General features: G+C 44.2%; 1 protein-coding gene across 1 annotated transcript in view; it reads left to right on the forward strand.

The window, feature by feature from the left end:
* ADGRV1 (adhesion G protein-coupled receptor V1) overlaps positions 1–19,951 on the forward strand; it is a 1,865,288-nt gene that overhangs the window by 243,256 nt on the left and 1,602,081 nt on the right. Inside the window, exon 15 of the mRNA XM_086963519.1 lies at positions 16,204–16,367. Within this exon, the coding sequence (XP_086819645.1) occupies positions 16,204–16,367 (164 nt within the window). The remainder of the gene's footprint in view (positions 1–16,203; positions 16,368–19,951) is intronic.

Below are 19,951 nucleotides of genomic sequence, written 5' to 3' on the forward strand. Positions count from 1 at the left end.
TTGTGACGGCCTTGGTGACCTCTAGATTGGATTACAGTAATGTGCTCTATCTGGGGGTTACCAAGGCGATCTTGCGTCGTCTCCAATTGGTCCAGAATGCTGCTGCCCGACTCCTGTGTGGATGTCGGAAATATGATCCTATTACGAAACGCATTAAGCAACTTCATTGGCTTAATATTGAAAATCGTGTAAAATTCAAGGCACTATGCTTTATGCATAAGATTAAAATTGATGTTGCTCCCATTTACCTTCGAGCACTCGTCAAGCCTTATTTACCCACACGTTCACTCCGTTCTTCCTCCCAACATTTGTTCTGCGTACCTAGATTCAGACTTTCCAGAATGGGAGGCCATTCCTTTACTGTACTGGGACCCAAACTGTGGAACTCTCTTCCCATGGACTTACGAATGGAGCAGTGCCATCTCCGTTTTCGAAAAGCCTTAAAGACCTGGCTGTTTGCCCAATAATTCTTCTTTTTCAGGATCAATCATGTGCTTACTGTCAATCAGCGCCGGGAAACCCTTACGGGTAGCTGTCGCGCTCTATAAGATTAATTAATAAATAAATAAATAAATAAATAAATAAGCAGGAACTCAATGGGTATTGTACATCACTGTGTACAATATTCGGAAGTGATGAACTGCTGGTTGTCAGGTGTGTTTCACAACCTGCAAAGAGGTGTGTACATCACCAAGTGTAATATCCTGAAGTACTGCACCACTGGTCATTTGATGTGAATGCAAAGGTGTGCACATCACTGTGTGCTTCAAAACTTGGGCAATGTAACTCCAAGTCTTATTCACTCTGAAGGACTGGGCTTTTCTAAGGCCCAGCGGTGCCAGGGGACAACACCTGAAACCTTCGTGGGTTACCTGTTCCGGCGTACAAATGACAGAGACACGGGACACTTCCTTCGGCGTCAAAGATCGAGGTTTATTTACTGCAGGGAACACAGAAGTCACAAGAAGTACAACACGTGTAGGTTCTAGGAGACTGCTTCAAATTGCAACTGTGGATCGCTCCTTTTATACAAATTTTTATCATAGAACAACACGGCAAACAAAAGGTCACAACTCAGTTCTCACAGTAAACTTCAAAGGGGTCGCTTTCATGTATTCAGGGTCCCGGAACATAATTACAGTAGCATCGCCGGTTCCCAACTGTAAAAGTACATTATCCCACCATTTGGTACATTCCATTCCGGCTGTAAACGAGTTAAGGAAGGAGTCAGAAACAGGTGCAAGGGAAGACAAAGATAGTCAACAGATTGAAAAGAGTGTAAGGGGGTGATATCGGAAACACGATTGCAGGATCAAAGGAAACATGCCTAATGAATGCACGGCCGAAACAATAGACCGGCACGGCAAGATGAGCCTCAAGCGGGGCCATCTGCTTTTGCAGTGTCATCCCCCTCGTCATAAAGACACCCTCAAAGAAACACGTGTCTTCCGCAAGAGCTTGGGAATCCAGGGTCACGAAGCGGACAGTGTCCGTTCGTTGGCTACTTGAGGGCAAGAGACAAAATGGCTGCTGTATCTAAAATGGAACCCGTGGGTTCAGATGGAGAAACCCACGAACAAGGTGAACGGTTCAGGTTAGCGTAGCTAAAACGCGTACACCCACTAAACTCGTCATTTGCGGTTCATAGATACCAAACTCGTCCATATTCGAGCGAGTCAAAAACACCACTTTAATTGTCACGGAACCTCAACTCCCGTTGCTTTGTGAAAACAAAGATTAAATGGTTAATCGAGTACTAGGAATGTTGGAATGGCTTCACTGGTATAAATAGTGTTTGCACACAACAATTCCTGATTTTTCAAGATACATACAATTGATGGACGGAATGCCCAGATATGGTTCCCGTGCTCTCCATGCCCCTGGAGTCAAGCTATCCTGGCTGATGAGGGGTGAAACACAGAAACCGGTCCTAGGAAGCTTGTTTCCAGTCCAGGGAGGACCAGGCTTGGCAGTTCGGGCTGGACTTTTCCCATTGGGGGCAGGGTCAAGACTGATTTGCATAAGGCTGGTTTCAAACTGGAATGGCATGGGGAGCAAAAGACGATGGATTTAGGCCTAGGTCTCTGTACTGGGGTGAATGTATGACATTGTTCTGCATTCTGTCCATCAATTGTTCTTTTTGCTTGTGTTTTTTCAAAATGGCAGCCTCATTGTTGCCGTTGCTTATAATGCAGGTGCTTCAATGACGCCTGAAATGATTTCCACTTTTAAATTGACTACTGAGTTTAAATATAAATGTGAAAAGAGTATTGAAAATTAGGATTCTTTTTTTAGATGCATTGCAAGACGGTTGCTGCATCTATTAAAACAGCCACTTTGGACATGCCTGACCTTTACATATGTCCGCTGCACATGCGGGCTGTGCCAATTGAAACTACTGCATTGCACTTACCTGACGCATAAGCATGTCCACTGCACCTGCACGTTGAATACCATTTATGCCTGGCCTACTATAATGGGTCCTGCACCTGTGCGCGAGGAGCACGGTGTCCTCCAATTCTGCCCCCAGATGCCGGCTGTCCTTCGCTGCACCTCCCACACACACAGACACCAGACCTAAACTGCCGTCTGTAAATCCGGAACTGGAGCCTTCCTGTTGAGCAGTCTATGCACGTCCCAGTTCCTCCATATGCTCCAATCACCTATGCCATCACAGCGTGCTCAGCAGCCTCAACTGTTTTTTCTGTGATGGAGCAGTTGCTCAACCAAGCGTGCGTCAGTTCTGTCTTGTAGGATGGTTTTCCTCATTGTCATCGGAAAAATGTAGTAATACCCTAACTGAGCCCAGTTTGTAGCTGTTAGATTTGGGGGTCTCTAGTTGGCACAGGTAGGTACTTGTGACAACTAGGGACCCTCTCCTCTAGTCAGCACAATGGGGATTACATGCCTAAAATAACCCCTGCTCACCCTCTAGGCTGCGTGGCGTGAGCAGTCAAGGTTTATTTCAGAGGCGTAAGTTAAGCAGTTGTGACCACATACAGTAACCCAGTGACAACACTACAAATGGACACCACAAAGGTTTTATATAAAAAATAAGTAGACTTTATATAGAGTTACCACAAGACCATAAACAACGAAAATACACACTATGATTACTTTAAGATGGTAGATTTAAGCTTAGTTCAGTTCTTAGATGCGACACTCTGCGTCAATATACCTTAAGTTGCATTGCGCTTCCACAACAAGCAATGTTGCAGCGATGAAAAATGCGGCAAAGTTCAGATACAAAGAAATAAAGACGTGAAGATCTTTCAGATGCGGCACGCTTCTCGAGGATGCGAGAAGTCCTCGGTTTGATGCGTGGACTGCGGCAGCGACACCCTTACGATGCAACGGCAACAGCTCCAGCGGCGACGCTCTTCTTCCACGATGCGTGAAGCTTCCGCTCGATGCAACAACTACAGCAGCGACATTCAAGATGCGACAACAACAGCTCCGACGGCAGCGCACTTCTCGGGGATGCGAGGTGCTGAAGAACCGGGCTTTTAGAACCCAGCGGTGCCAGGGGCACGCCCAAAGTCTTAGGATTCACCTGTCTTGGTATACAAAGACACAGAATACTTCTGGGTGGCATCAGAGACCAAGTTTATTAGCTGCAGCCAGTAACAGTGATCCTAAAAATGCAACATGGTATATTTCAGGAGACTGCTCGAATTTGTAGAACAAGACATCTCTTTTTATACACAATATTCTCATTTCGAACATACTCCCACTGCGCAAAAATCTAACCAATGGGGTACATTCTCAACAAAGTATCACATGACGAAAAGCTCAGTTTACAACATCCCAACCCAAAGTTAATCATTGGGAATGTCCTAAATCCAATCTCCACAAGCCGGACAAACCCATAATTGAATGGCACAATGCATGTACTAAAGAGCATAGAAAAGGAAACAATGACTGATAGCGAGCAAGATAAGGCATGTGTAAGGAGACTAAAAGTTAACAATGTCCTGAACAGTGATTGGCAATCTCAGACAACGATCAAACCAGGGAAATTGACTCGGCAGCGTCAGTTTCAGGTGAAGGAATCAGATCCTTACAATTCACCTCGAAGTCAGGCCGCTTCATTTGTTCGACCACATTCGTCAGCCTGCGTGATGGCAACACAAAATGGAGACTCGAAAACAAAATGGAACCCATGTTCGAGACGAAATCTCAAAACACGTAATAAACTCGCTAGTTAACGTGACAAATTCACTCCATATTAGCCAAACTCACTAAATACGGTTCGACATCACCAAAATCGTGATGAAAATATGACCTTACGAGACAAGGCCCGTTTTCACAGAACCACAGATCCTCCTTTTGCCATTACGTAGGCAATAACCTAAACTCACGTTAATCTGAATCTAGGTCTATATCAATCTTCATCAGACCATCAAGGTGTTGTTGGAGCATCCTCCTATTACTTTCTACTTCTCTCGAGACAGGTCTCCGCACACACGTAGTAGCACAAAGACCACAAACGGCGGGAGCACACTGGATGCAAAGACAACAAGAGAAGAGAATAGCTAAAACCATACCAAGAAAAATCTGAACTTTCCATCCCCATTTGGACAGCAGTTCCCAAAACCATCCAATCAACGATCAGTTTATTTCGTCTACATGAATAGACTCAGAAACCTTATGCAATCTGGAAATGGCTTGGTATACTGTCGGGGCATTACCTGGTGTGTAAACACAGCAACTAGATTGTATCAATTTGCATGCCCCTCCTCTATCTGCAAGTATGACATCTAACGCAACACGATTCTGCAATGTCATAACACGATCAGCTTGAACTTCCGCTGTAATATTACTGAGAGCACCTGCAGTCTCATTTATGGTGGCCTCAACCACTCTCGTAAGCTGTCGTATATTCCTGCTATTGGCCATAGGACCCCAAAAGGGTAGGAAATCCTTGAAAAAATCTCCAACTTCCTGTACTGCGGTATCTTCCTGATCGAAGACACTTCTAACATATCTTGTTCTGTGATAATCCATAGCAGCCGTGTATGTAGGGGGAAGCAAAAACGCCACATAACATGTGCATGAGAAATCAGGTGGCAACCATGTGCAGGCTCTGTCATAACATACAAAATATGTACCTTTAGCTGACACAAACGGAGGAGAAGTCTGGGATGCAAAAACGTCGGTTTGAGCACATACACTCTCACCTAGCTGAGCTCTCGGATTTCGACCAGTACCACGTAAACAAAAGTGGCCTCGATGGGGTACGATCCAAATCGGGGGAGACCTCTTCTGTCTCTCCTACTCTGTCAAACTAGTGCTATATCCAGTGACATTCCAACCAATATAAGCCTGTGCCTCATCCTTAGGGATAGCATTGTATGCATCATTATCTCGGATCATATCTACTATTCCCTTTATCAAGGCACTATTACTCAGATTATCTCTCATGGAACGCAAAGGATATAGCTCATTCGCATAGATGAGCATAGTCTGAAAAGCCCATACAGACCCATTGGAAGAAAAAGGCAAAACCAGATATGGCATACCTCTATCTGTCGTATGAGGCATAAGACCACATACCCAACAATTTGTAGGATTGACTACCAACTGATGCTGATGCAACAGCTGTACAATGAGTTGTTTACAAATTCTGATCTCCTTATCTGTTCATGTTCAGACAACGTATAGAATTGGTGCAAAGAAATAGTAGTAGAAGAAAGCATAGGTTGAGTGGTGGGTGCAGAAATCAGTGATGTAGCATATACAATCCAACCCACACAAGCTAATGTGAAACTTAAAAACACAAAAGAACACAATATATTAAAACATTTGTTACGAACCAATGTGTATAATCTCATCTTAAAATCTCTTTTCTCAACAACAAAAGACTCCACCCTCTAACGTGCTGCTCACGGCAATTTTCCATCTTCACTTAAGTGTGCGTCCAGGCGTCCTAGACATTCCCGGAATCACAGACCTTCTGTCAATACGCGGGTCCCCCCTTAAGAACTTATACCGTGACCCTGCAGCTGAACCCGGATGGTGGTTCGAAAAAGAAAAGACAAAAAAAAGTCTTCTGTCTGAAAGAGTATAATTTAGAAAAAAAATATGTGATCTTTATTTGTCCAATCTGGTTCGCAGATTATAACGTTCTTTACCAGACACCGTCTGATCCTGTAAAAGCGTCTCGGGATTGGTAGTGTATTGTCTCAAACAGGACGGCACAGCTTCTTGTAAAACTTCATAATCCGCACGTTCTGACTGAGTTCATTTCAAATGCGCATCATTAAAGGGGACAAACTCCAAAACTCTCTCGCTTTCTGAATCAGCAGGACCATCAGCAATCCATCGGTCATACGGTAAAGGAAGTTTCTTGCAATGGGTGGCATGCACCCAGTTTTTCTTGCCGACAACTTTGACAGCTGTTCGAGTCGCCAGCAGAACCTGGAAAGGACCAATCCACCTCGACTCGAGGTTCTTCGTCCTTTGGAAGTTCCGTATTAGCACCCAGTCCCCAGGTTGAATCGAGTGGCCTGCATCCACAGAAGCTGACGGTAAGGTATCGTGCACCTGGTGGTGAAGAACAAGCAATTTAGCAGTCAAATCATGTAAATAATCAACTAACATAGGACACTCGATGTCGCTGTACTTAGTTGGCCTCGGCACACTCCGAACATTCGCCGGGCGACCAACGCAAATTTCGTATGGGCTAAGTCCCACACGAGAATGTACTGTTGTCCTCGTTGACAAAAGTGCCAATGGCAAGGCATTAGGCCATGCAATGCCAGAGCTCGCTTGTATCTTAGCCAACTTAAGCTTAAGAGTTCCATTGTAGCATTCAACCAAACCAGCTGACTGGGGGTGATTCGCAGCATGACATTTCTGCCTTATTCCCAAACCTGCACACACTTTCTTCATAATCTGACCCACAAATTCACTTCCGTTGTCACTCCATACCATTCTCGGCAATCCATACCTAGGGAAAAACTCCTTCAACACAACTTTGGCTGTAGATAAGGCAGTATTATCCTTAAGGGGGTAAGCCTCTATCCATCTTGAAAAGGCGCAAACAACCACAAGGACATACTTCAGGTTGTTGCATCTCTCCATATGAAAAAGTCCAACTGTAGAACCTCAAACGGATATGTTGGAGGAGCAAAATGACCTGCTGTAGTTGGGGTTCCCTTACCAGGATTATGCATCAAGCAAATCATACAGTTTTTCACCAGATTCTCAGCACATTTGGGAATTCCAGCATTCTGCCCTACTGGAGCCAACAACTTACATATTCCTTTCGAACTGATGTGAGCCAAACCATGTGCCATCGTAACCACTGGAAGCACATACCCATCAGGCAACAACCATCGCTGGTGTTCTGACAACTCAATCCAACAGCCAGTCGAATCCAACATTCCTGTAGTCTCTCTCCACACATTCAATTCTTTCTCCGAAGCTTCAGCCTGAATCGATTTCACACTCTCTATTGTATCTTCACACATTGTCCCTTCCGGAACCCATCTAGCAGGGCCTGCAACATACATTTGACTCGTCACATCTTTCGCCGTTTCTCGTGTTACTTCATCCGTAAACCACGATCAACATCATCCGTAACCTTCTTATGTGTACTGCATTTCACAATCGCAACTTGTATCGGCAAAGTGATTGACTCAAGAAGTTCACTCACCAACTGTCCATGCTAAATCTACGCACCATGAGAAGAAAGAAATCCTTTCTCTCCCCACAAACGTCCAAAACTATGAGCAACACCAAACGCATATTGGCTATCGGTATACACAGTCACTCTCTTTCCTTTCGACAACACACACGCTCTCGTCAGTACAATCAACTCTGCTGCTTGAGCTGAATTCTGTGGAATACGTGCAGTTTCAACAATCGTGTGCGAAGTCGTAACCGCATACGCTGCAGTCGTATCACCATTCGGGAGCTTAAAGCATGAACCGTCTACCCATTAAGTACCATCAGAATTCGAAAGAGGAGTATCTTTCAGATCAATTCTACCCTTCGTTTCCTCCTCTGTCCAGAGAAAACAAGCATCTGTCTCTACAGAAATCGGCAACAACGTAGCTGGATTCAACCATTGCACCGCTTTATATGCACATGACTAGCCAAAAGCGTCAACTCATAACCTGACAAACGTGCACTAGTCAGGTGCTCAGTCTTCGTTTTAATAAATAGTGTATCCACTGCATGTGGGACCATCACAATCAATGTATTATTCAATACCAGACCAGCAGTCTGTCGAATAGAAGCAGCCGCTGCCGCTGTAGCTCTCAGACAACTCAGTAACGCTTAAGCTACCGGATCTAAGGTAGCTGAGAAATACGCACATGGGCGTTGCTTGTCTCTAAACTGTTGTGTCAACACTGACAACACACAACCCTCTCTCTCGTGCGTAAGCGTAAAAGGCTTACTGTAGTCGGGGGTACCCAACACCGGAGCAGAACACAACGCATCACGCAATTCAGAAAAACTTCTCTGATATTCGTCAGACCAAGAAAGAGGATTCAGTGTATCCTTAAGAGTAAGTGCCAACAGAGGTTTTGCCAACAAAGAAAAATTCGGAATCCACTGTCTACAATACGAAGTGATACCCAAGAAAGCACGCACTTCTCTCTGTGTGGATGGTACAGTCATTTGCGCAATGCTTGTATACGTTCTGGGGTCAATCGTCGTCCCTTCTTCGACAAGAGATGACCTAAGTAGGTCACTTCTTTGGCGGCAATATTGCAACTTCGAAAGTGACACTCTATGATGGAGGTCAGACAAATGTCTCAACAAAGAAAGAGTAACTTCTTTACAGATTTCTTCATCATCAGCAGCAACCAACAAGTCATCCACGTACTGGATAAGAGTCGCACCAGAAGGTAAAACAAAAGAATCAAGCTGAGTTTTCAATGCTTGACTATAGATGGAAGGACTTTCACAATAACCTTGAGGAGCGCGTTTGAACCGGAAACTTCGGCCTCCTAAAGAGAAGCCAAAAATATCTCTATTCTCTTCAGCAATCGGAATACTAAAGAAAGCATTCTTCAGATCGATAACAGAAAACCAAGCAGCTGAAGCAGGCATCATAGTCAATAAAGCAGTAATATCCGGAACAACAGGAAACTGTGACACCACTATCTTGTTAACCTCACGAAGGTCGATCCCAAACCGATACACAGGTGGCTGAGAAGAGTCAGTACGTTTAAGAACAGGCAAAACAGGACTGTTACACACATTACCTCTCGTTTCTTCAATCACAACTTTCTCAACCAAATCATAGATAATCGCTAAAAGAGCTCTCTCACCATCACTCGATATTCGATATTGAGGAATGCGAGGTAACTTAGCATTCGCCTTGAGGGTAACAACATATGGTGGAATCTGCAACAGACCCACATCATTTGGGCCCGTAGCCCAAAGCGTATCAGGGAGAGAACGCAATTCCAGTGGAAGACGATCTTTAGACAAATACATCGGAGAAATCACTTTCTCACCCAACGTAAGATGTACTCCCAAAAAAGAACAATACAAAGTCGCATGCAATCTCTTCAACAAGTCCAAACCCAACAGATTCTCACCACAACCTGTCGTTAGAATAAGAGGTGCTTCCAACTCACAAGGCCCAACAGAAAGAGACAAAGGACAAGAAACCGGGTTACGAACTGGGGCGCCAGAAAAACCTACCGAAACATTTGTCAAGCCAGACAAAGGTGTGCCAGGGAGTTTAGAGAGCATGATAGAACTCTTTGACGCACCAGTATCCAAAAGAAAAGGTTCTGACACACCTGATGAAACCACTTCAACATAAGGTCCACTCTGGTCTACTGGAACTGACACTACTCCCTCTCTTTGTCTTTGGCTGTCCTAGTTATCATGAAAATCAGCATTCTCACTTTCGACATAATAATCATCACCATAATATTGAGCAGACTGACCAGACAAAACATTCTGTTGATCAAAAAATTCATTGAATTCTGAGGGGGAAAGGACCGTCCATTCTGGAGGAACACACCACGTCCCCTACCCCAAGGCACTTGCTGGACACCGCGACCTCTCACACCAGACATACCATTCGCACGTTGTAGCAGAATCGGACAACTATGCTTGAAGTGACCTTCCTCTCTACAATAAGCACACTGATTAAGGCCTAGTGGAAGTCGTTGAGGAAAAGACTTGGGCTTCTGCAACAATCTCTGAAACTGTGGAGGTTGTTGAAACTGGGAAGGTTGCTGGAACTGACGCTGATTAGGGCGAGGCGGATACGCCTGCTGTAAAAGAACCTTCGTCTTTAATTCTTTAGTCTTCTTCTCTGCTTTATCTTTCTCATCTTTATCTCTATTCTCATAATATTGTGCAGTAGCCAATATCTGGGACGCTGATGAAACTGCCCATGAACTCTCAGAGTCCTTTAACTTATTAGAAAGCTCAGGAAGCAAATTAAAGACAAACTTATCTACAAACAACCTTTGACCACCTTCTGTACTTATATCCTGACCACTATGATCAATGAATGTTTCCTCAAACCTAGTGAAGAAATCAGACACACACTCATCTTTCTTCTGCTTACATGCTGCTAACTTACCCTAATTCACTCTCATAGGAGGCATCAAAGTCTTCATTAAAGTAATGATCCTACCAGGTAGTTCTGCAACTAAAGGCTCAGGTTTAGCCCCTCCTACTTGCCGACCATCTGCAGCAGTAATATTAGCCCACGTATCTCCCAATTCTACTGCACGAGCCTCGTTTCGGATCTTCGCCCACAAAGGTTGAGGGACTACATTCCCCAACAACATATCTATGTCAGCCAAATTCATCACACATGCATCAACTGTCTGGGACAACTCCTTATAATAACCTGCATGATTTTTACGGGTGTCAGGCAAAGTCTGCTTAAGAGCCAGGACTTCAGCTCTCTTCCAAGGAACATGTACCCAAACTCGCTGAAAATGAGCCGGTACTCCCTGAATGCCCTGATTAAGATTAGCCACAACTTCCTCTCTCCATGCAGGGGGAACCTCTCTCATTGGATACTGCTTCACTTTTCTCCTAACAAAAGGATCAGGTTCAAACAACCACTGAGAAGGAAGTCTACACCTAAACGAAAGGAGCGTCTCTACCGCTTCCTCAACATGGGGACCCACTATCGTCCCTTTGGCAAATTCAGAACGAACATTAAGTAACTCCGATGGAATCGGACCCAATTCAGTATCATCCCATTCCTCATGAAGGAAAGTACACATAACATCGAAAACATACCTTTGTTTTGGTGCTTCCCACTGTAAGAAAATATCGATAACCGTTCGCAAAACATACCTGGAGGTATTCAAAACCCATCTACGAGCAAGGAGATCTAACACTGTCCGCTCCTCGGAACTCGGGAGCTGACTACGCGTTTGTTTCCTTACAGAAACTGGGGTCAGTGACCCAAAAAGAGGAGACAAAAGGCTAGTAACAGTCTCAGTCATTCGTTGTCGAGCAGAAGGAGAAGAAGTCGACATGAGGACAGGAGACAAAGTGTTTTGAGGCAACAAAGACATAGGGTCAGTAGAAAAAGAAGTCGAAGGCAAAGGAGAAGAAGGCAGGGGAGTCTGAGGCAAAGCTGGCGGCCCTAGAGAAGGCTGCGCCAAAGGTGGGAGAACCAACTGTGGAAGAACGGGTGGCTAAACAACAGCAGGGTGCTGAACAACTGGAGGTTGTGGAGGTGCCGTAGCACTCTGCACATAACGGGGTGGTAATCTCAACAAATGCGACATCAAAGGATCCTTTTCAGGGTCCTTAGTCACATTCGGAAGAAGCGGTGGCAAGGCCGGATAACATTTATCAATGGCCATACAATGTTGTCTATCTGACACCTCAATCGCACGATCTTCTTCGTCTTTCTTAAACTGCCTAGCAGCTTGCATTATCAATATATTCTTCTCTTTCCTATCTCTTTTAGCTTGCTTAATTTCTCGCTGTTTGGCTTCCTTACGCCAGAGGCGGAAAGAGTCAAACATCGCCGGCCGGGCTTTCTTCCTAAATAGCGCAACTTCCAAATTATCTAAAACATCTCAGTCAAAACTACTATGTTGTGGCCATCTTAAAAAACCATCTTTTTGTGTAAAGCGGACCCATGCTTCATTATACGTAATGGGACCCACTCCATGCTTTGAATAGAGCTCATAAGTCGAAGTTCCAACCGGAGGTATCGGACACGAGTCCTCCAATCGGGAATCCCTGTTACAACTACAAGAAAACCATTTTCTAAGTTTGCTAAGACCAGGCATCTTCGCTCACTAATCTAGCTTCAAACTTCAAGGGGTTATCTAACACGATATACTCGCAAATGTACGAGCCCCTCGGCTTTGGTATTTGAAAAAACCAAATCAAAGAACCCAAGAAACAAAACCAAGTCATGGGAGCGACCCACTTATACTTAACCAAAATGTCTTGTCATGCCACCAGAAGACCGTCTATCGTCTCGCTCCATAAATCATCACAAAAGGGTCCAAGACAGAGCGATAGTCAGGGCAGCAGTCCTTCGTAGCCATTGGAATGGGGAAGCCTTGCAGCAAAAACCTTCAGTCCACATTCGACATGCCGGGGTCGATGAAGTGGGGGCCATCTTCCAGAATTTCCTCACGAAGCTCCTCACAATCTTCAGGCTTGGATCGGTACCGCTGAAATCGCCCCACGTTGGGCGCCAGTTGGAGAACCGGGCTTTTAGAACCCAGCGGCGCCAGGGGCACGCCCAAAGTCTTCGGATTCACCTGTCTTGGTATACAGAGACACGGAATACTTCTGGGTGGCGTCAGAGACCAAGTTTATTAGCTGCAGCCAGTAACAGTGATCCTAAAAATACAGCATGGTATATTTCAGGAGACTGCTCGAATTTGTAGAGCAAGACATCTCCTTTTCTACACAATATTCACATTTCGAACATACTCCCACTGCGCAAAAATCTAACCAATGGGGTACATTCTCAAACAAAGTATCACATGACGAAAAGCTCAGTTTGCAACATCCCAACCCAAAGTTAATCATTGGGAATGTCCCAAATCTAATATCCACAAGCCGGACAAACCCATAATTGAATGGCACAATGCATGTAGTAAAGAGCATAGAAAAGGAAACAATGACTGATAGCAAGCAAGATAAGGCATGTGTAAGGAGACTAAAAGTTAACGATGTCCTGAACAGTGATTGGCAATCTCAGACAGCGATCAAACCAGGGAAATTGACTCGGCAGCGTCAGTTTCAGGTGAAGGAATCAGATCCTTACAATTCACCTCGAAGTCAAGAAAGACCCTGTTAATGTATACCAACACATGAAGGCCAGGCTGCTTCGTTCGACCACATTCGTCGGCCTGGGTGATGGCAACACAAAATGGAGACTCAAAAACAAAATGGAACCCATGTTCGAGACGAAATCTCCAAACACGTAATAAACTCGCTAGTTAACGTGACAAATTCACTCCATATTAGCCAAACTCACTAAATACGGTTCGACATCACCAAAATCATGACGAAACCATGACCTTACGTGACAAGGCCCGTTTTCACAAAACCACAGTGCTCTTGGTTGATGCAGTGCAATGCGACAGTTCCAGTGGCGACACCCTCCTTCGGAGTTGCGACGGCAGACACAGCGATGGCGAGTCGGCGACACGCTCCAAACTCGTTGGGAGATTCTTCTCCTGATGGGGTGCAGTGCGACAGCTCCAGCGGCGACACCCTCCTTCTTCGGAGTTGTGACGGCAGCAGCAACGGCGACACGCTTCTTCTTCGTTGTGGCATGCTTCTCTCCGATGCGGTGCAGTGCGACAGTTCCAACGGCGACTCCCTCCTTCGCAGTTGCGAGGGCAGGCACAGCGACTGCGACACGCAGTTCCTCAGAAGGCCTAAAACAGCAGCAGGCACTTCCAAAAGAACTCTGGGGAGCTGGGGGGGGGGGAGTCTGTTGTCCGTGAGACTTCAGCAGGAGGCAAGCTCTTTTCCAAACCCTTGGAAATCCTTTGCAAGTTGAAAGCAAAGTACACAAAGTTCCTTTCTCCTTCCTTTGGCAGTAAGGCAACCACTTCAGGCCAATCCCCCAGGCAGAGCTTCAGCTTGGGAATAGTCTCTCCTCAGTTTCTTCAGGTTCCTCTCCTCAGTAAAGGTTTCTTCTTGTAGTCCAAAGTGATCTAATTTCATGGGATCAGGGTCCCAATATTTATACCCCAAAATCCTTTGTTCTCCGAGGGGAGAGGGGCCTTTGCCCAGTCCAAACGAGTTCTAAAGCACTCTGTTTACCAGACTTCTCCTTTCCTTTCACAGTGCAGGGCATAAACATCAGACGCCCCACATGAGGTGGAGCCAGCATTGTGGAAGGCAAGTACAGTCCTAGAGCACTTTGTTTACAGGACTCTTTCTCGTCTTTCAGTGTGCAGGGCAAAGACATCAGCCGCTCTCCAGGGGGTGGAGCCAGCATTGTGGAAGGCAGGCACAGCCCTATTCAAGGTTCAGGTGCAACTCCTCCCTCCCATCTAGATGCAGAGCTCTCTATTCAGCACTGGGTGACTTAGCCTGTCTCCTGGAATTCCCCTGCCCCATCACTCTCAAAACCAGACATAGGAATACACAACTTGGCTGAGGCGGGTTTTAATGGTTAGACAAGCAAAATACCTACTTTCTAAAAGTGGTATTTGCAAACACAGAATATTAAAATAAACTTTACTAAAATATGTATTTTATTATTCTGAGTTCAGGTATACTAAACTCGAATTTCTACCATGTTCTCTGAGACAGTTAGGATTATAAAATGCAATAATTCTAACAGCCGATTCTGGCCAAGGAGAACAGGTAACCTTGCAATAGTGTAAAACGAAAATGGCTGTAATTCACTATTAGGACATGCCACACACACCAGGGCTTGTCCTACCTTATACTTACAATGCACCCTGCCCTTGGGCCTACCATAGGGGTGACTGATATGAAGAAAAGGGAAGGTTTGGTGACTGGGAAGTGGGTGCACTTGCCCAGTCAGCATGACACTACCAGACTGCACGCAGGCTCTGCAATGGCAGACCTTAGACATATTTTACAAGGCTGCTTCTGTGGGTGGCACAACCAGTGCTGCAGGCCCACCAGCAGCATTTGGATTTACACGCCCTGGGCACACTAAGTGCACTAGACTAGGGTCTGACAAGTAAACCAAAATAGCCAAACATGGAATCACTAATCCATACATCAATTTACAACAGAGAACACTTGCTCTGTGTCACTGGACAGCAGTGGCACAGTGCCCAAAGCATCTAACACCAGCAAAAATAAATAAGGGAACAGCAAAAATGGAAAGGAGACCCACGCCAATGGTGCCACGTCTAACAGTAGCACATACGGTTTATTGAAAGCTGTAAAGGCAGAAACCACCCAGTCCTGGTGACCACACAGAGACCATTCTCCCATCTCAAATCCATTCCAAACCCAAGCATTCTATAGAACATTATCTACACTCCTTCTACAATATGTGTCACTATGCGATGTGGAGCCAAAACTACTACACTTTACTTCTCTGCTTGTTTCTGGATGCTTGAAAATGTCATTATTAATCTTCTTCAGTGTCATTGATTCAGATTATATGTTCCATTGGACATCAGCCTAAAGCCAACAAGAGTCAGTGCAAACTTTCACGATTTTAACTTCAAACTAGCAAGGTTGGATAGTGTTTCCTCTTCAGAAGGGTTTATAGGATGGGTTTAAACCATGCTGTTTTCCTAGAATGCACTGCGATGACCACTGCCTATGTGCCACTGGCCATACACAACCTCGCTGATCCTCCTTGCCCTATGAAAAGTGGATCTCTTAAAATATTGAGATAAAAATACGCAGAACCAGCGAGACTGCCGAGTCCCAGAAGTAAAATGTACTTGAGTCCCACCGAGACTGACTAAAACTTTGATTGTTTGTTGAGTTAATAAAGATACCATATCTCTGTGAAAAGCAGGCGCGTATAGTTTTATGAACCCATGCAAACATATGATACAATGGAATCGTGCTTTGAGTTCTGTCTTTTAAATATGTGACAGACATTTGAGAGCTGTCCTGATGCATAATTCTGAATGACATTTGTATCTTTGTTGGCCACATTATGTTTACCTTCTATAGAAGTACCTGTTAGTTTCATTTCCTCAAAGCTACGCATTCGGATTGGTATACCTATTTTTTTTTGCAGTAAATGATGAATATTCTTTTCTTTTTCAGCTCACTATGCTGTTGTAAGAAACCAAGGGCATTTTGGAGATGTTTCGGTATCCTGGATCGTTGAACCTACTTTTACCAACGATATCTCGCCTGTGGAAGGGACTATTTTCTTTGGCAACGCAGAGTTTTCAAAAAATATCACAATTTACTCACTGCCAGATGAGGTAAACAATCTAAGGACCAGGTGTGAGAACAATTGTGTAGAGTAGTAACATTTGTTTTGTGGTCCTATTTTACCTCTCGTTGGCTGTCTCATTTCCATGAGTCTTTTTGCATGTCTGTCACTCAAGAAATGCTTCTTTTCATCTCAGCACATCTAGAAAATGAATAATCATAGGCCCAGAAGAAGAGTTTAGGGATTATTCAGATAAGTTGGCCATGAGAAACTCTGCCTTCCTTGATGGAGTATCCTGACGTTATTGTCATCGTGTCAGCCTATGGGTACATATCATGGCAGAAAGTAACCTAATGGCAGAAAGTAACCTTACTCCAGAGCTAGGACGTTTTGTGCCAGGAATTGTTTCTCTGTGCCATTAAGAGGTCTCCAAATATAAATTGGGCAAGGCATTTACCTTATTCACTGCTGATTCACATTGTACACACCATTCATAACTGGGTGCAGTGGCACACATGATTTACCATTCATAATCAAAATTAATTGCACACTTAGAATTGTTAGAAACAGAGACAAGAAAACAATAAAGCTTGGTGTTTTACTGTCTAAAAGGATGATGCCTGAATGAATACTTGCTTAATTTTGGCATCATTGTTTCAAATGTCAAACCGTTACTTGTAGGCCTTGGTGAAATATTAATTATGCCGGGGTAATTTCAGTAATATTGTTTTACTCTTTTGACATGAAATTTCCATAAATTACACAATCATATCAGCTTTAGTAATTATGAGTAATCTGGCACAATATCCTACTGCAGGAGTACAGGAACAACCAATTTGGTGAGCATGAGCAGGTGTTGGCTGCTGCTGTTCTTGTTCTGTTGCATTTAGCACTATTTTCTTACCATAAAATGCATCATCTGATACATTTTTGATGCAAGTGTTCATTATGCATTAATATTAAGAAAATAGAGCTAAAGGCTGGGTTATGCTCCCTGCATAAGGCAGTGTAATCTTGCGTGAGTTTGATTTAAATTTACGTCATTGTGTTACAGCAAATCCTGTAAGTTACACCGATCCACACCAACCCCTAGTTATTTGTTTATTCAGTATAGAGATCAATATTTGATTTTGGTATTGGGATATTTTTTCCAGTCTGTACATTTGCTTTGATGACCAGGGACTATTGAAGGTGAGAATACTTATATTTCCCACGAACCAGAACACTGAATAAATACTCAGTCTGGTCAATGGAAAGCATCCTTGACTTGCTGGATAGACATTGATGTGTAGTTAATTCCTAGTGTGAAGAAGGTGCTGTAGAATTAAGTTGGCGTATTAAACAACTCAATGAATATAGTTGCAATTAAGGTGTGAATGAGTAGCCGGGCCTCTGAGTTTTACACTTAAATACTACATCCAAGAACATATATGTTCAGGAATCAAATGGTGAAAAGCACACATAATACACATTAAAACAGTACTGGGCACAGGCTGTGAACGTTGTGTATTCCCTGAACTTACTCAATGGCCACTAGGCACTGCCTTTATTAGTGCCCAGCTGGTAGTGGATGCAATGTGTGGCTCTGGGCCTAGTGATGACTTGGCACCAGTATTCCTAGTGCCCACTGGGCATTGACTTTGGTCATGCCCAGTGAGCAGTTGTTTCATGATGTAGCCTTCAATCATACCCTGCAGTCATTCTCGAGCCCCTAGTACTGCCAAGGTAGTACCTTTGCTTATCATGAATCCCTTATGAGAATATTAATTCAAAAAGCATATTTTGAGACTGGCAGGAACATTCTCTCACCTTGCAAACCTCCACAAAACTTTTAAAGTTGTCCCAGGAAAATGTTCTCTGGAAGGAAGTCCATGGACTTTGTAGTTGTAATAAAGTGGATTATTAGTTATGGTGGATGGCACTCAACCGGAGAATAACATTATGATCCTTGCAAATATTTCAGTAATTTAATCTTGATCTTAACGCCTTGCACAGAGCAGACAGGCTTAATTTAAGAAATCGTGTAAAGCATTCAGAAAAAAGAAAACATGCAAAAAATCAAAAGCACAACACAATAATAGTTCCACACCAATTTATAAAAACAAAGAAAATTTTAATGAACAAAATAACACCAAAACAATAAAAATCCAATTACTGAAACTTGTAGATACGAATTATTTAACTTTAGATTACATTTTAGTGCCAAAAAGCACAAAGCACCAGCTGAAGTTAACTGGTTGCGCTTGACAGGGACAAGGATAAGGTTTGAGGCAAACCGCTATGACGAGTGGGTTAAATACTATAGGCCCTGGTAGGTCTCGGTCAAAAAGTTACCTTTGAACTTGGAAATTGTTCTGGAGAAAAGATGTCTGTCAACGAGCCCTCGTCCGAGCAAGTTGCAAGCTGGATCTGAGTCAGGGTTCGACGACAGCAGGTTGCTGAAGGGCAGGGTTCCAGCGCAGTCGTTGATGAAGGCTTCTTGCCACTTTTGTCTCTGTAGCTTTACAGGAGTTCAATCCACTTTCGCTTTGAACCCACTTCTTTATCCTGGCTACAAGTGGTAGCAGATTCAGGCTCAGGGTTCTCCTCACAGTTATCAACAGCAGGTTCAGTCCTTCTTCTGTCTTCTAAAGGTCCAGCAGTGTTCTGAGGAGGGTAGTGTGGGGTGCCACATTTATGACCAGGGCCAGCCAGAGGTGGGGTAAACTCGTACCCACTTCCTAACCAATGGAGTAAAAGTTCCTCGTGGGTTACCTCACCCACTTTGCAGCACTTCCTGTATGTTTTCCACAATGCTCTTCCTTACCTAAAACGAAGATGGCAGAATGTTTATACCGATGTTCAGAGCTCCCTTTGCCCACCCAGAGGTGTGGCTATGATAATGTGTAAACCCTCCTTGGTAGTCACTCAAAACCATTTCTGGGGGCAGCTCCTCTCCCACTACTATTGGTGCCTGAATGGCTAGCTGGACATTAGACGGGACAGGCACAGGAGTGAGATACATCTGTCTGTTATAGGGCAGCCATCCTTTGAAGTTATTTAAGTTCCTGGGCACTGCCCAGATGGCCATCCTGTCCGGAAGAAAACTTCTCCCCATACCCAAGCCCTTTGGTCACTGTCTGGGAGCTGTACGAATTTCAACACTAGCAGAAAAGTACAATGGCCCAGGAACAAAAATGACAACTTTCTAAAAGTGTCTATTTCAAAATAGTAATCTTAAATCCAAATTGACAATTTATTTTATGTTATGTTATGTTATATGGGGATTTGTAGAGCGCACAATTACTCAAGAGTATCCTGGCGCGAAATGGGCTACAGACATGCAGATGGAGAGGACTAGAAAGCCTGTTTGAAAAGATGAGTTTTAAGAAGTTTCTTAAAACAGCGGAGGTCCTGTATGTGGCGCAGCGAGACAGGAAGACTGTTCCACAAAATGGCTACTTTGACAGAAAGGGACTGACCCCCCATCCTAGAGCGACGAAAACGGGGGGTGGCCATCAGATGGTGAGAGGCAGATCGTAAGGAACGGCGTGGGGTGTAAAAACACACCTGTTTCTTAATGTAGGGGTGTCCTACATCGTGCAAAGCTCTGTGAGCTAAAGTAAGGGCCTTGAATTGCACCCGCTGGGCCAT

This window comes from Lissotriton vulgaris, chromosome 3_1 (genome assembly GCF_964263255.1).
Source record: "Lissotriton vulgaris chromosome 3_1, aLisVul1.2, whole genome shotgun sequence".
Classification (NCBI taxonomy): domain Eukaryota; kingdom Metazoa; phylum Chordata; class Amphibia; order Caudata; family Salamandridae; genus Lissotriton; species Lissotriton vulgaris.